Source organism: Scophthalmus maximus, chromosome 12 (assembly GCF_022379125.1).
Source record: "Scophthalmus maximus strain ysfricsl-2021 chromosome 12, ASM2237912v1, whole genome shotgun sequence".
NCBI classification, from domain to species: Eukaryota; Metazoa; Chordata; class Actinopteri; order Pleuronectiformes; family Scophthalmidae; genus Scophthalmus; species Scophthalmus maximus.
In genome coordinates this window covers 15,318,011-15,335,000 of record NC_061526.1, presented here as the reverse complement: position 1 = coordinate 15,335,000, position 16,990 = coordinate 15,318,011, and the positions used below count along the sequence as shown (strand labels likewise).

General features: G+C 41.9%; 1 protein-coding gene across 4 annotated transcripts in view; it reads left to right on the top strand.

Annotated features, from left to right (window-relative positions):
* The window catches only part of LOC118318539 (copine-8), a 68,946-nt gene that overhangs the window by 11,057 nt on the left and 40,899 nt on the right, over positions 1 to 16,990 (top strand). For 2 of the 4 annotated variants that reach the window (XM_035648319.2, XM_047336171.1), the window contains exons 2-5: positions 8,168 to 8,208; positions 9,696 to 9,742; positions 11,923 to 12,026; positions 14,905 to 14,944. In XM_035648319.2, the coding sequence (XP_035504212.1) occupies positions 8,168 to 8,208; positions 9,696 to 9,742; positions 11,923 to 12,026; positions 14,905 to 14,944 (232 nt within the window). Of the gene's footprint in view, positions 1 to 8,167; positions 8,209 to 8,793; positions 9,244 to 9,695; positions 9,743 to 11,922; positions 12,027 to 13,187; positions 13,244 to 14,904; positions 14,945 to 16,990 lie in introns of those variants that run through there. The other 2 variants (XM_047336172.1, XM_047336173.1) reach the window with 2 other exon arrangements.

Genomic DNA, 16,990 nt, shown 5'->3' with positions numbered 1-16,990 from the left:
CACGCACGTGTGTGTACTGAGATGTTCTCTTGGCTCTTCAAGCCCTTGTCAAGAAGAATTAGGGCAGCCCTGTTAGAGAAGCAGAGAGCGAATACAAGTTGCTGATGCTCCCCTTCACTATGTGTAAGTGTGTGTGTGTGTGTGTGTGTGTGTGTGTGTGTGTGTGGGGCTGCGGGGGGTTGTGTGAGCATGGGCTTGTCTTCATGCTCTGTGGCAAAGGAACCTAACTGGATGGATCAGTGAAAATGAGGAGGAAAAAGATGTGATGAGATTAAAAAGAGAAACACAGAGAGATGCATGCACCTGTAACATTGTGCTCAGCGACCTGTTGGGAACATCTGAGCACGGCCAGTTGCACACACGCACACATAGTTTTTTTATTTAAAATATTATCTAGATTGCAGATCTAAAAGAAATAAAACAACGACATAATACCAGCATTAAATATATTGACCATCGGCCGCCCCGCTGTGTATCATCTGCATCATCTGAATCGGTCATGGAAAAACACATATTGGGCGACTACTACCACTGTCTGCTGTATTATGCAGATTCTTTTCCATTCTGAAGATTTATAACCATTTAATTTATTATTTCTATGGGCACTGCAGCTTTTAACCTTGCGAGGCAGCTGGATTTTTCGCAAGCGTGAAACCGTCTCACCGTCTTGCCTTCGTATTCACTTGTGGCCAAACCGCAGTAGTTGTCAATCTGATGGTGAGCTCGGCAGCTCTCACATTTAAAGTAACCACAACAGGTTTGTTGGCATACTTGGCGGGTGGGGGCAGTTATAAAAGAAAAAGCGGCTTCAACACACACTTTCTGTAGCAACTGAGAACACACTGCTTTTCAAAGTAAATGGTCTAAGGAATTGCTTGAGTGAATCTCAGGGTGTCTTCTTCAGAGTAGTCTCTTTGTTTTCCCACCAAGTATTATTGTTGGCATTCTGACCGTCCGTGTGTGCACATTTTTTATTATGTTTATTGAATTGCTGTATCAGACGTTTATTAGCTCTGGAATATTGGACAAACACATGCTGTACAGGCAATATTGCAGTTTGTGTTTGTGTGTACACGTGTGTGACGTGGCGGACACTCAGGGTGTTAGTCAACCCGGAAAGTCTTTCAACCGTGGGCAGGTTGCTCCATGCGGATTTGTGTCTATCTGCATGTGTGTAACTGTTATCTAGTTCAGTGAGATGGTTCAGTCTTCAGAGAGCTAATTCAGGTCACGGTCAAAGAGACAGACAGTCCCACAGGGAGGGAGAGGGTGAGGAAGGGAGGAGGAAGAAGTACAACAAAGGACAGAACTGGATTGAATGCTCTGGGCTCCGAGTGGGGAGAATCCCCTCTTCTCCCGATTGGAGGACAGAGCAGGGAAAATGGAAATAAAGCGATAAAATAGACAAATGATGTAAAAGGAGTGGGGATTGATAATTCAAGGTATTTTAAAAGTGCACTGTAATGAGAAGCTGCAAGCTAAACAGCTGTAGGAGCAAAAACGAGTGACCCAACGGCCTACAAATAACAACAAATACCCCGGAAGAGTCACACACATCTTCGTAAAAGAAGAAGAAAACTCAGGTCCTTTGTTTAAAGAAACTGTCAGAAAACTCTGGCAAAATCCTATGAATGAAATACAATGAGCTAAATACATTTTAAACATGATCTGTACAGGTACTAATTCATGTGCATGGAAATGGCCCTTGTGGTTGTTAAATGTGACATTATTAGATTGCTGACGCATCAAAGTATGAGCAGCATTTTTTTCTCTCTTGCTGCTTTGGAGGTTGAGCTAGATTCAGTTCCTTTTGTGATTTAGTTCAGCGGTTTGGTCACAATGGCTTCAATTCAAATGTGAGGGGGTCAGGAGATGATTACCGTGGCAGGGAAGCGACATACATTTGCATTTATTCTTTGTACTTGCTTTGCGAAATGTTGGATGATTTGACAGCTTTATTGGGCCTCGAGTAATTATTGAAATGAGACCACATGAGAGGTTTAGAAGTGAAATCACTTTTGTGAAAGTCACAAACTAAAACGGCTGAAAATCACCTTAAAATAATGATCTGTAAAGCAGCCAGGGACTATAGCTGTAAGGTAAATGTGTGTAAAAAAGTACAATATTTCTTTCATAGACTTAGTGCAGGATAAAGTAAAATAATAAAGAATACAGTACCATAAAATACTCTAGTACAGCACAAGCACCGCAAAGTTATACTTAAAATGTACAATGTACTTCAACCAATAACTGACTGAGAATCAGTGGGAAAAAAGCGATCGAGAACCACTAAATCGTACAATATTGTGGGACCATATTCCAGAAATACTCCTGTCCTGCCATAACTGCAGAGTAAATGCTGACACTGAAAATGAGAGGATGGCATCTCCACCCACTGATTGAGATCTTGGCAGGCTTTCTTTCACAGTAATGATTCATTATATTAACAGAAGCGGCAGCAGCAATTTTTATCATATCCACATATGATACAATTTTTAACTGAAAAAAAACCCCAAACACACCAGCCTCTAAACTCTGCACCTCCATGTCATGTGTTCTTTAAACCCCCTGCCCTTTCACAACCCCCTCTCAACTTTTATCTTTCTCTGCGCCCACGGTCAAACCTGGACACACACACACACACACACACACACACACACACACACACACACACACACATACACATAGACCTTCCCCTTGCTCTTGCTAAGTTTGGGACTGATAATTGCACTGCCTCCCTCTCTTCCTCTATATGAAACATTCAACACCTGGTATGGTTCCTTTCTCTCAACGGAGGAGAGATGAAGGGTAGAACTGAGAAGGAGGAGGGTAGGAAAGGTGAGCGCTGGTGGCCCGCTTGTTGAGACGGTTGGAAAAAACAAGGCACACATGCGCAGCAACTGTCAGTCAAGTCAGTCAAGTGGCCTGAATTGGCTGTCAGCAGTTGCCATGGTTACCGCCCCCATACTGCTGTTATGGTTTTGGCTCCCCTTGTTGACACAAAGGTGTGTGTGTGTGTGTGTGTGTGTGTGTGTGTGTGTGTGTGTGTGTGTGTGTGTGTGTGTGTGTGTGTGTGTGTGTGTGTGTGTGTGTGTGTGTGTGTGTGTGTGTGTGTGTGTGTGTGTGTGTGTGTGTGTGTGTGTGTGTGTGTGTGTGTGAGTGAGAGCCAGGTAACCCTCCGCTGATCCGGGGTGTAACATAATTAGAGAGTCGTCAAATCAGTTGAAGATGCCGCCTCACCTTCTGTCCGTCTGTCTGTCTCTTCCTCTGTCTATCCTTTGTCCCTATGTGTCACATTTTTTATTCTTTCTTTCTTCTGTGTGTGTGTGTGTGTGTTTGTTTCCAGCACATCTCATATCAGATTTCACTTCCTGTAGCTGTGATTGACAGCTGTCAGTGGTGATGCGTCAGAGGCATGATGGCCAGGATGGCCGGGACTGTACTGGTATATGTAGGTTGCCCCAGAGGAGGAGGAAGCACAGTTTGACAGCAGTTTAAGATCAGCACCGTCATATCTGCCCAATGACGTGTGTGTGTCGATGCTGGCAGTGAGTCTTGCCTATATACAGTTCACAAACTGATACATGTATGGGTGACTGGGGTGTGTGTTATTTTTGTGTGTGTAGGTGTATGGAGGGTTAGGAGTGAGGTTAATAATCCGGGTGTGCATGGATTCAAAATGGAAATATTGACATTTCATCACTAATGAATACAGTTTTATCATCATCTCAATACTTCATTCATGGTTTCTGATTATTTGGCCTGTAACTCAGCAGTTAACAGAGGCAGATGATAACCATCTTCGTGATATCAAGTAGCCAGGATCATCACTGTTGGGGAGGGGACATTTATTTTGGAAAATACAAGCAACATGTGTCAAATATAGATTCTCAAAAATCGGGGCGGGGCTTGCAAGCAAAAAGCCTCAGGGCGGCTGGGGCTCAGGAGGCAGAGATGGTCCTTACTGGAAGGTCGGCGGTTTGATCCCCGCTTCCCTGGGCAAGACACTTAATCCTATATTGCCTCTGACAGCTCTTCCTGCAGTGTAACAGAAAAAGCAGCGCTGTGTGAATGTGTCCATTTACCATTTACCATGGCCTGTGTTCTTTTGCCTTAATAAAAAAGCCTTGTAGGTAAATTCTTAAAAAGGGTTCTGCCGCCATGTGACGTGCTCTTTGGCAGATTGTCATAGCCTGCACGTGTGATTATTTGTGGCTCATTTCCTTGATCCCGTAATTTTTCAATCTCCATTTGTAATCATTGCATCGCAGAACATGTATACTGGACTGGACACCATCTGTAATCTCATGGGATTTATCAGCCCAGTTGAGGCTGACAGGGCTACTCATGGTTAAGTTCAATCATTTGGAGTGGGCTTCAGTTAGTCGTGTTAGCACATTAGAAAAGAGAAAGCGAGAGCATGACCATCATGAAGGGATTAGGCAGCAAGTGAACTGGAGAGGGAAGATGCACTGGGGGAGGGGGGGCTCAATCTAAACATAGCAAAGCTAAAAGCCTGAGGCAAATCTATTGAAGGAATCAATATTTTCAGAAACGAAGAAGAAGCCGTCTCTGTAAGCAGCAGCAGAATTCCACCGCTCGTCTTCCTAGTTGACCAGCTGATTGATGTCTTTTTTCTATCTTTAGTCCCGCCTGATATTTATGTGACAAAAGAGGCATTTAGGTGACAAAAGAGGCATAAATCACTCATTTATAGCTGAATATTACTGCGTTATTTTGGGGGGGGGGACTCACTGCTGAAAATACGGAGGCTATTTTGGTCGGGTGCCTCTCTTCCCGCAGACTTCTCGGTGACTCGGATGGCAGCTTTTAGCTTTTCTGCTGCCTGCCTCTGGATGAAAAGGAAGGAAAGGAGCGAGAGAAAACGTGAGATAGAGAGAGAGCCATGACTCATTCACATTATCCTCTGAAGTGGAAATCCTGAAAACGTGTTTCTCACACACACACACACACACACACACACGCAAGGGGAGCCCAGGAGCCCATTTGGAGTGCCACCATGTGTGATGTGCTTTGAGCAGCAGCCAGTCACTGCAGATCCTCAAATTCTCTCTCAAAGAGAGAAAGTGCATTTTAACTTGTGTCCCTTACTGTAACCCCAGAGCGGAGAAATTACTCCTCGACCCCCCCGGCCAGATGCCGCCACATTGCTTTGGGCTATTTTGTATTTTGTAGTATACAGGTGTTTGCATTCATCTTCAGATGTCCAGGTTTATTCATTTTGATTGTGTTGCACATTGAAAGTGGTTTGTTGATGTGAGAATATCCTCCTCTACCCCCACTGGTCTGACAACAGATGGAGTGCAAGTATAATTTTGTCGGAAAACATCATGCAACACAAAGCACACTATTTATCATTCATCATACCATGGCTACAGAGACTACTCAGTTGTGATTGGTCACAGTATGTGCGTTATTTGCTCCGATGTAACCGCCTCTTCGCTGCTCTGAATTAATATGCTGAGCTTAAAGGATCAGGGTGGCGATATCAATGTTCTTATTTTCGGTTCCCGTTGACCAGACATAAACCTGCATGTGTCAGTCCATCCCTGAATACTTCCTAACTTCCTCAAACCCATTTATTCCTGCTGAAGATCTGGTCACGTTGGAAAAGAAAAAGAGTAGAACACTGCTTCCTCTTTGACATTTCTCAAACAGGAGTAGAGGAAAACGTTTCGGAAATCAAGTTTTGATCGACAGTAAACAAAGCAGTGGTGTGGCATATTTGGGAAATGTGCTTATTCACTTCCTGTCAAAGAATTAGAGGGGAGCAATCCCACTCACCTGTACGACTTAGACGCTTCTTTTAAGAGAAGGAAAATAAGCAGCTGTATAATAATCCTTCTATGATCTTTTTCCTCTTTGTAAACTACATATACTTGGATATTGGACAGACAAAACAAGACATTTGAAGATTTGGACTTGAGGAGCCTGGGAGAGACAATTTACACATTTCCTCGACATTGCATAACCTGAACAGGTTATCGGATAAGAGAGTAATTAGCAGATCAAATGTTTATTGGCCTTAACAGTAGTAAATCAAGCATTTTTTTGGCCACCACTCAGAGCTCTGGATTAATACACATTTGGTACACAAGCTGCACGGTGGTGTAGTGGTTAGCACCTTCGCCTCACAGCAAGAAGGTTCTAATGTTCGAATCCCGGTTCAACCAGGAGTTTGCATGTTCTCCCCGTGTATGTGTGGGTTCTCTCCGGGTTCCTCGGCTTCCTCCCACAGTCCAAAGACATGCAGAATGGGGTTAGGTTCATTGGAAACTCTAAATTGACCGTAGGTGTGAATGTGAGAGTGAATGGTTGTCCGTCTCTGTGTGTGGCCCTGTGATAGGCTGGCGACCTGTCCAGGGTGTACCCCGCCTCTCGCCCAATGTTAGCTGGGATTGGCTCCAGCGACCCCCCGCGACCCTTAAATGGATAAAGCGGTAGACGATGAATGAATGAATGAATGAATGAATGAATGGTACACAAGCAGAAACCAATGATTTTAATAAAAGCGAGGAGCGGTAAATATCGAGGAACCATTTTCCCTCTTTCACATCTGCCATAAGACCTTTGAAGCTGTTATTTCTTCAGGTTTAAAAAGTTGCACAATGTCGCTTTAGCCAGGGTTTTCTTTAAAGCATGTTAACAGGATTTTGAATGGAAAGGTTTTTCCACATGCCCTCTCAGCTGGATTATTGTGTTTTTGTTGCCAAGGAAAGACGACGCGATAGGTCAACAGACACGCCGTTCCTGTGGGTGATTAGGAGTTTCCAGTGCGCCTGACTTTTGTGTCTCTGTAACACGGGAGGAAACTCAAAACACCAAACTGAACTGGAACATGAAATCTAAGCCGAAATGCTACAAATAGCAGCCTCAGATGTCTCAATGTCTACTACAAATCATCATGCAAAAGCGTCTTTACAGGAAAACGGTTGATATGGGCAATGCTGAGACCACGAACGAGGAGATTGACACCGAGAGACAATATGTCAAAGGTTCTGATTATGAGTTGGGAAGTTCACACAAGAATAGGAGAGAGAAGTTCATACAGGAACAGAGCGATTGAGACAAACGGCGACTGATGGTCTCAGGGCTTTGTCTGACAGCCTTTTGAAGTCTCCCACAATCCCTGGGATTGAGGGGATAACCGCAAAGCGTCACCCACATTTTGAAGCCATTTTTCTGCCACCAGGAAACATCAGGGCACGTCAACTGGATAAAAGAAAGTGGATCGGGGAAGTGGATTTTTGTCTTTTCACGGGCTTTATGCACTGGAGTGATTAAACCTCATTAACATGTTCCTTTCCTCTCCTCTCCTCTCCCAGTCATCTCATTATTCGCAAATCAGAATTAACGATAGGGTCTCATGACACTTCCACATCAGCCCATTTAATTTTTTTCTCCATCCTTCCTCCTCCTTCTTTCTGGGGAACATAAATTCCTCAGGATTGTATTAATGTCCACTTCAGACGAAACTCAATGGTTTTCCTACACAGAGGGCCGCACAATGTATCACTGGTCTTGAGAGAAGATAAGCCCAGGCCCAGTGTTTTCCAAGCATGAAATGAGAATCCATAAAAATCTGAAATTCCCATAAATAAGACGAGCCGGAATATGAGTTGAAACCACTCCAACTGGAGGATCGTGTTGTTTATGGGAGACGTGCTGTAATTGCAGGCTGTTTGTGGAGGTTCATATTATATAAATATAATTATATATATATATATATATATAAATATATAAATAAATCCCAACAACGTGTACGCAGGCATCTCCACCTCTAAGAGGAATCAAATCATGTTGATTTTGATCTTATTGTTGAAGAAAAATTGCCAGGATTATCCTTTGACAGGTATCTTTAAGATAACATGCTTTTCATATTTTCATGTACACCAGCAGCTCATAAGACTTGGTACTAGTTGGCGGTGTATCCAGTATTTTAAATATTTTATGATTTTTTCCTGTGTTTTCACACCAAGGGGATACTGTGAACAGTGTGACGCTAATGACTCACGGCCAGGGGACTACATAAATAGTTGTTGTTGTTAAGATGCACTCCCCAATGCGTTTGGAAAACAAATGTTTTTATTTTCATCGCCGAGGGAACTGTGTTTTTTAACTACTTTTCCGCCTTGTGTCTCACCAGAAACCTGCTGGACAGAGACACCTTCTCCAAATCAGACCCAAGTAAGATCCACCGCCACAAACTCGCCCACAGGTTTATGATTGTTATTAATCGAGAGAGCAACAGACAGTTGCGCTCTCTTTCCTTCTCATTTCTAATCATCACATCGGGGAGAACTGTAACGGAGAAGGCATATGGAGGAAGCGAGGGAGAGGCAAGTTAAGTGTGTGTAGACCCCACATTGTAAAAACATGCCTGATAGTAATGTCTGTTTACCAAAATCACAAAAAGAAGAAGGTGAGTATAGAAAAGAAGGGGAATGAGACAAGAAGGGAGGAAATTAAGGTAGAAAACAAGGAGAATTAATTGAGTGGAAAGGAGAGAGAAATTGAATAGGGAGCAAAGGACTGAAGGTCCTTTCTTTAGTCATCTTTGAGTTTGACTTGGCGTTGGTGGAAGAAGGGGGCAGGTCTGACTAATACATGTGCGTCTGATTTCGTGTGGGCTCAGTTGGGTGTGTATTATAGCAGGATGACATCAGGGTTAAGATCAATGTCATCAAAGACGCTATTTGTCATCTTGAGGTGTGTCTGAATTTGGGCTTATGATATCAGGACGACTTTTGGTGCTCTGCACTGACACACACACACTAAATCACACTGTCTTCGCGAAACAAAGTATGTCAGCACCTTTACAGTTAGCGTGGGATTAAAATGAATCGAGCTGGTCACGGTGACAGTTGATGGGCACGGTGAAGAGGATGACTGTGATTAGGAGGAGGAAGAGGAGGAGGAGGATGAGAATTAGATACATTCAGGCGCGGTTTTATGCTGAGTAGCACTTCTCATTGTGCTGAGCGTTACCACTTCACTCTTCTGATATGAAACGGCCTGACAGGGAAAAGAGCCAGGAAGTACTGTAAAGGAGAGAGAGAAAATTAACAAGTGTCTACGATACTGGAAATATATTGTCAATTTCTGTTTTAAAAATTCCTCAAAAATCTACAGAGCAGAAATTTAAGAGAACAAAGAAGGCTCTCTGGTACAGGTGGAAAAAACACATTAAGTCCTTCAATTCTTCACATAAGCTGTAAGATGGTAAAGAATCAGATTTTCTTTTATTGGTTCCCAAAAATAAATTCAGTATGTGAAATATGTTTATGTGACTGTTGTTGTGACTTATCTGAAAAGAACATCAAAGGTCTGTGAGGAGTAATTTAGATAACTGTCTTGTTCTGGGAAATTTGAATAATAGCTTAGAATTATAGTCTTTTGCCATCTGATGGAAATATAATATATACTGTATATTTGAGCTTCATGAGTAAAACTATTAGGTCCTTTGATTTTGTTTTTATCTTGAAATCATTCATGTATGCTGTAACAGTCATATTCTAATGAATCCATGAAATACCGTGACATTTGAAGCTGTGCAGTATAAACAGATTTGAGGAAAATACTTGGATAACTATGATAGACATTAGTATGGGTTGTAGCGTGTATAATTCATGGTCTGCCATGTTATTAATGTTGTGTGTCTCCGTTCTTCACAGTTTGCGTTCTCTACACACAAGGCATGGGCAACAAGGAGTGGAGGGAGGTGAGTGTGTTCACTGCAGATAATATATACTGAACGTGTGGCCACATTATGTTGCATCACATGAAGCCAAATCTTCTTTGTAGTTTCAAATACTAGTGACAAATATGCATGTTGGAATCATTTTATCTTGTATGTAAGCTTGGAGGCGATCTATGATTGTGATTTTTTTCGTCTCTCTAGAAACTACATTCACAATTAACTGTGTAACTAAGGAGAAATGTAAATACACATACGAGTCATTGAGGACTTCTGTGTTAGATCAGACCTCTATCTCGACCATAAATAAGTTTCATAAAGCTGTAATCACTACAAGCGGATATTGCATTTCAAGATTAGATGCTTTGTCAGGAGACAAATGAGTTGTTTTTGTCTGTTTTAGTGTTGCTTCAGTTTCAACCTATTTGCAGCTTGTGTAAATGCGTACATTAACATTTCCTCATTGCATTCATTACTCAATTAAGTCACAATTACATTTTCTACGAAATGTATTTGCCGTAGCAAATTTGTTGTTTATATATGTACTTTCTAGGAGACAGGGTGGGGACCATATGTATTAGCAAAGTAGAACAAAGCCGTCCAGTTTCATTATCAGTTTCAGCATAGATGGGGCAGGAAAGTGTGCACAGAAACTCATAAGCTCCGGCCGCATTTTCAACAAGGCACCAGTCTTGATTATCTGCAGACAGCTGGTCGCTCGCGTTGGCTACCTGGCAGGTAGGGCCAGGCTGAATAAACTTGAATCGACACACTGCTCAGTCGTCAACAAACACAAGGCGAGAGCTTCGGGTCTTTTTTCATGCCTGTTTGTCTTGTAGATGTGATAACAGTCTAGGTGCGTAATCAGATCTGTAAAAGTGTAAAAGAATCTGCAAATGCGTACAGGAAGCTGCAAATCGGCTTCAAGGGGAATCGAGCGAGAGGAGAGGTCAGACAACGACACAGAGCTGCAGAAGCAAGACATAATACTTGTGTAGTGTGTGACTCCCTGTCGCCAGTCAGTCGTGTAGTTTGAACTGAAAAAAAAATCAGCGAAAAGTGAGGGGCTCACCAAAGCCATCAGGATTTATCCTTGGAATCACGAAGGTCATGGGAATCCGTCTGATAGTTGTTAACGTCACGACAAGCAACACTGCTAGCATAGCTGAAGAAATGGTGCAGATAAGTTTCAGCTACTTTGAGTAGTATTGGTAGTATTTAGACTTATTGTCTATGTTGACGACATGCCATATATTCACTTATAAAGCTGACAGGCCAAAAGATAAGTTACTTTAATACAGAGATGGTAATTGTATTGCCAATTAATTAATTAATTAATCTGCAATAAGATAAGACACCTCACTTACTGCAACTTCTCTACGAGCATGTGTGCACTCTCATATTTCCGCACTGCGGTCACCAGTGTGTTTCGCGGTGAAAAATATTCATAAATGTAAATGTGGGGGCACATCTCACAGCCCCAATCATTACCAGTTATTCATATTTCTGAGTAGCCCATCATCTGCATGCATTATTAACAAGCTGAGTTAAATGCCAAACTGGGACCTGACTGACCCCCATTGACTTGATACTTGAGCAGATCTGCATTCATTACTCTGAGGCTGCACATAATCTCCTGTAACCAGTCTCTCCCCTGACGTGTCTCCTGAGGAGAAGAAAAACCTGCGGTTGATTAGTTATTCACATGAATCACCTCACAGAGTGCAGCTTTTAAAAAGTATACTTTGTGTTAAAGGAGACATACTATACTCTTTCAGCTTTCCCCTTTTCTCTAGTGAGTTGTGTGGGTTTTTTGTGCATGTAAAAGATCTGCAAAGTTAAAAAGCCCGAAGCCTGGAGCCCCTCTCCCCGACAGAAAACACTGCTCCTGGGGCTCCTGACATGGCTCGTCAGTAGTCCGGTCGTTACCTCCGTAACATTGTGATGTCACTTGACATGCACTTCAGACAGAGCATGTAAACCATTTAATATATAACCCAATCAAAAATCATGAACCTGAATACGGTAATAATAAATCTCCTCTATCACAGAAAATTGTTTTACCTCAACATGGATATTTTTTTTAGAGATTATTTAGATTTAGCGCATCACACAATTTTATGGTCCATTATTTAGTTAGGCAAAAGTATATTGGGGGATAAAATTGCTGTCCTTATGATTTTTTCTTTTCTTTCTATGTCTAGTTTGGGAGGACAGAGGTGATTGACAACACACTAAACCCGGACTTTGTGCGGAAATTCATTTTGGACTACTTCTTTGAAGAGCGGCAAAACCTCAGATTTGACTTGTAAGTAATGTCTGTGTGTGTGTGTGTGTGTGTGTGTGTGTGTGTGTGTGTGTGTGTGTGTGTGTGTGTGTGTGTGTGTGTGTGTGTGTGTGTGTGTGTGTGTGTGTGTGTGTGTGTGTCATAGCAGTATTAATATTTGGTGGGATTAGAACTTGTTCTGCTACCGGACATTGTAACGGTCAAATGACAACATTTTTAAGGTGCTGGATCCTTCATTTTCTTTTTGTTAGAGGTCTCCTCTTGTCTCTTTTTACGTTATTAGTTCCTAAAATATAGATTTGGTTCCTAATGCGAACTCTGAAGATACACCACATGTCACCTGCACAATTACCAACTTGAGCGTTGTTTTTATCAAAGATTTTTTTTTTTATCGACTTTTTAGTTGGCAAAAACCTGCGTTTTCTTACTCTCCTCTACTACACTAATTTACTCGTATGCTGAGAGAAGGTTAAGTAGATTCTAAAGTGCAAGAGTCACTCAATTGACATTCAACCACACCACTTGGTATTTGGCCTGTTGTGAAATAATTACAAGAACAAGAGCGTAACTCAATACAAACATGCAGTGGAGAAAAAGGCCAAAACATTAATGACCCCTTTTTTTCCCCTTTTCCACCAACTGCATTTCATTCATTTGAACATTTTTGTTTCGTTGATTTCAACATGTCAGCTGTTTTATTTCATACTCTCACATGCTAATACTTTTAAGGCCTCGGCACCATTGGTGATGTCACAGTATTAAACTGGGATGGATATATTTTTCTGGGTGCCTTGGCATATACTCTCTGTATCAGCAGCTTTAAAAGCAATATTGGTATTGGTCCAGTCTAATTTCTTAGCGCTGATCTGTCGTATTGGCACGAATTCATCTAATTACTTGACTGCTCCAAATTAGCCATTAAGTAAAAAGCTAAATCTGCTTTGCGTAGATTTATACCTGCATCACAAAACCTACAGCATGGATACCAGTTTCACTGCACCAATAAAAACTAACACCTATTTCCTCCGACATAGAGGTTATGTGATTGGTTCTCAAAAAGTTGCGTGGTTACATTTGCACACAATACTTAATGGCCTACCATATGGTACTGTACTGCATATACACATGGTAGAAGCTTCATGTCTACATCTCACATTTAATCCTGGGTTCCTTTGCACACAGAAGCCTGAGATGTGAGCTATAAAACCGACAGCCGTTACGAAGCCACCAGACTGCCTGTATGTGACGGTATATTCTCTTTCTCAATTTGCCCCGAGATCGCATTTTTCATTGAATTACAGCAGGGAATTTCAGTGGCTTTATTTCATTAGACGGAAGACTAATTATATTATATTATATGAACCAGGGAGCAGTGCCGAAAACCCAACTGGGATCTGAAAGTTGCACTGTTTGTGTGCTTTTGGCCTCCCTGAGAGATGAAGACTAATGTGACGTGTAGCCTGAATCACTTTTAACAACTTGTGTCCTTATAGGGGAAAATACGGAAATGTATTCATGTTTTAGGTCACTTGTCGCTGCGTACATTTTTTATACCTATATAATCTTTTGTTTTTGTTGTTTGAGTAGGTGTCAAATTTTAATTCAAGTGTGTTCTCTTGAAAAGTTATGAGGAGCTCTTGAACATGTGTGTGTATTCTTATTTAGAATTCACACCGAGCATCCAAATGTGTGTACACGCCTCTGTGTACGCTTTCTGTCTTTTGAGTGGTTTTATGAATGAAACTGAGCTTCTGAGGAACAAAAAAGCCCACTGGCTTTTTGTGTGTTTGTTTGTGTGTGTTTGTGTGCATGGGTGCAAGTGTGTTTGTGTTGTTCAGGTTCGGCATCATGGTAAAAGTCATGCAGTGACTTTTTTTTCTGTGTGTGTGTGTGTGAATGTGTTTGCATCTGCGTTCCTCCACTTTAATGAAAGCTCACATGTGCATGCATGTGTGTGTGTCTTTTGTGCATGTGTCTATGTGGACCGAGCTCACTGCTCTTCTTCCGCCAAAATGGTTGTGGACAATAAAGCCTTTGTAGTCTGGATGGATAGCTGACTGTGTGGTTTGCCCACTTCGATGGTAGAGACAGCGTATAAGCGATGATTTCAAGATTATGTTTGATAATTTCAAATATTCAGTCATGCTTTTGAGTCATTCTAATTTATAATCCAATTTACTCTGCGTTCTGCATACATACACATCCACAGACAAACACAGGGCTTAAATACTTCAGAAAAATTCTTGTAAAGTAACTAAATTTGCCCTCATTTCTTTCCCAAGATATCACCCAGCGAAAGGCAATACAGTTTTAGTGGTGGGTGAAATGACCTGTGCTGTGAAATGACCTGAAATCACTGAGTGAATGACTCGTCTGATTGCTTCTCATTCTTTAGAGTAGCCTCAACATTGGAGAGGGGCCGTCTTTAGGGCTATTTTTCCCTCCCTGTGGGTATTGCAGTTACGAGAGGCCCGCAGGTATAGTAGAGGAATACAAAAGCGTGAATCATTTTCAAACATGCATCAGAAAATAGCGCAATGGCCCGCTGTAACTAACGGTAATGAGCAGAGACGGAATCCCAAAGGAAGGACGCATATATATATTTACTCACTCCAATATTCTCAGTTTCTGTTTATCTCTCTCGCTCCCTCTCGCAATCATATGTGCGACTGCCAATTAGTCCGTTTAGCGTCAGCTTAGTGGAGGACATCTGTGAGCCTGTGATGTTGGGTAGCGAACCACCCGGAGCCTCAGGATAGATCGTCTCTAACAAGCTGCTTGGCCCCATTACTGATTTCCCCCTGTCTGTTATCCCTGCTGTGCTGCTGGCTGAGGTCCCGTCACCGTCCTTCGCTTTCTAACTCACGCTCTCTCTTTTTGCCTTTTTTTTTTTTTGCAGGTATGATGTTGACTCCAAGAGTGCCAACCTGTCAAAACACGTGAGTAGCAAAACTTGTTGTGTTTTAATATGTTTACATGGTGGCGTGCATGTTCAGGTTGTTTGGGGGTGGGGGGGGGGGGGGGGGGGGGGTTTCTCTGCACACCTTCGTTGATTTCATTGTGATGAGTCTGAATGAGCTTTGATGTGTGGGTGATTGCTCTCCTTGTCATTACATCCCATTAGCCTCAGTTCAACCAAATAGCCGTAATCTGGCAATTACACACACTGTGTTTATCATCTCCCGGAATTGCCAGTACTTCATTTGGAAATTAAATAAATACAGATTTCCTCTGTCCACCCTGCATTTTTTCCCCCATTGATAGCAGTCATTAAGAGTAATTAGAACAAACAGTGTGATAACTTTGTCTTTGCAGACAAAAATAATAGCTGCCCTTCCTATAGAATCATGGTAATTGCAGTTCAAAGACGAAGCTGCAGCTTGGACCCTTGCAAAGGTTCTCCATGATTATGTGTGAAGCGGTTAAATAGACATTTAAAAAAGCTCTTTTCAGAAGTTCATTTCATTTTTGATCACTGGACCAAGAGATCCCAAGGTCAACCCTCAACACTTTCTACATGTAGGCATTTTAGCATGTGTGGTGTCACCAGTGTTTAATTTAAATGAAAAGTTTGGGGTATTAAACTTGTAGGAGCTGCATTTTTTCTTCATTTGAAGGATTGTAATAAATCTCATGTCCTGTCTGGTAATGTGAAGCCGCTAGTTTTGTATAGTTTAGGATTTTAGCAAAAGAAAAAAAATCCTCCGACGAGAACCTCTAGAAATCATAAATTAACACATTATATCTCACTCTTTTAATTTGTACAAAACAGAACAGAAACAAATCCCCATGACTGATGATGGTCAGTGCGATTGCTGTTGCTTATTAATTAATTTCAAATTTAATTTGCCCCGCCACAAATGCCATCTCTAGCATAAGGCGGGCATTTGGCGTAACCACATGCAAACACACTGACCAACGTCAGGCTGACCGCGCTTGTTGTGTGAAGGTGTCGACCGACTTAAACGCTTAAACGCTTAAAACCAGGCGTAAAACCAGTTGGTGCAACCGGCCCCAAGAAGTTACTGGTCAAGGACCTGTCAGACCAATCTGCGCTTTTAGTTTTAACACTTTTGGCTTTTGAATAATAGCAATACAACAGCTTTACACGTGCTGGTGATTTTGTCATCTTCAGACAGAGCTGAGCTACTCTTCTGCCCCTGAATTGATGAAGCTAGGCTACTGTAGATTTATAGTTGCAGAGACATGAGTTATGTTTTCTACTTTAATTCTCACCAAGAAGTTGGATTAGCTGTATTTACAACTGTGTATGCTGCACAGTGTGTGTCTGACTGTAATCTTGTGCGCACACACATGTTTTCATGAAATCGGCTTGGAAAATGATATCTGCGTCGTGTTTGAGCAGATGTTTGCTGCGGTAACAGCAAACAATGATCGGCCTATCGCTGTCCAAGTCTTGCAACAATACAAATGATTGAAGGCTATAATAAAGGGACGACAGCAACCAAAAAAAGTGGATAATAGATTCATATAGTCATCTTTTCTACTCATAAACTCTGATGTGGATATTTAATGTTTTGGCTTTGGTATCTGTATCGACCATTGTGCAATCATGCGCTGCTCAGCGGCTTTTGGCCACTACCTGGAGGACCATAACTGCAGTCTACACGTGTGTGTGTCTGTGACAGAAACCCATTTCACGCTAAACTCTCCTGACTTTTTGCCCGTCTGCCTCTGAGCGGACCTGCAGCTGTCACTTTGCTCCGAGGCAGCACACTCCAGCTCTGAGGTCTTATCTGTGTTTGAGGCAAACGGTCGCACGACTTCTCTGTTTCTGGCAATAAACAAAAGGGAAGAGGGTTGATATTTCTTCAAAGAACAAAAGGAGACGGGGATGGTGAAACATGAGGTTACAGAGGAGTAGATCACAAATTAGCAGATCAATCAAAATATTAGCTTATGATGCCAATAAATACTTTCAAATTAAGAATCTTCATTTTTTCCCCCAGTACTTCCTTTATAGC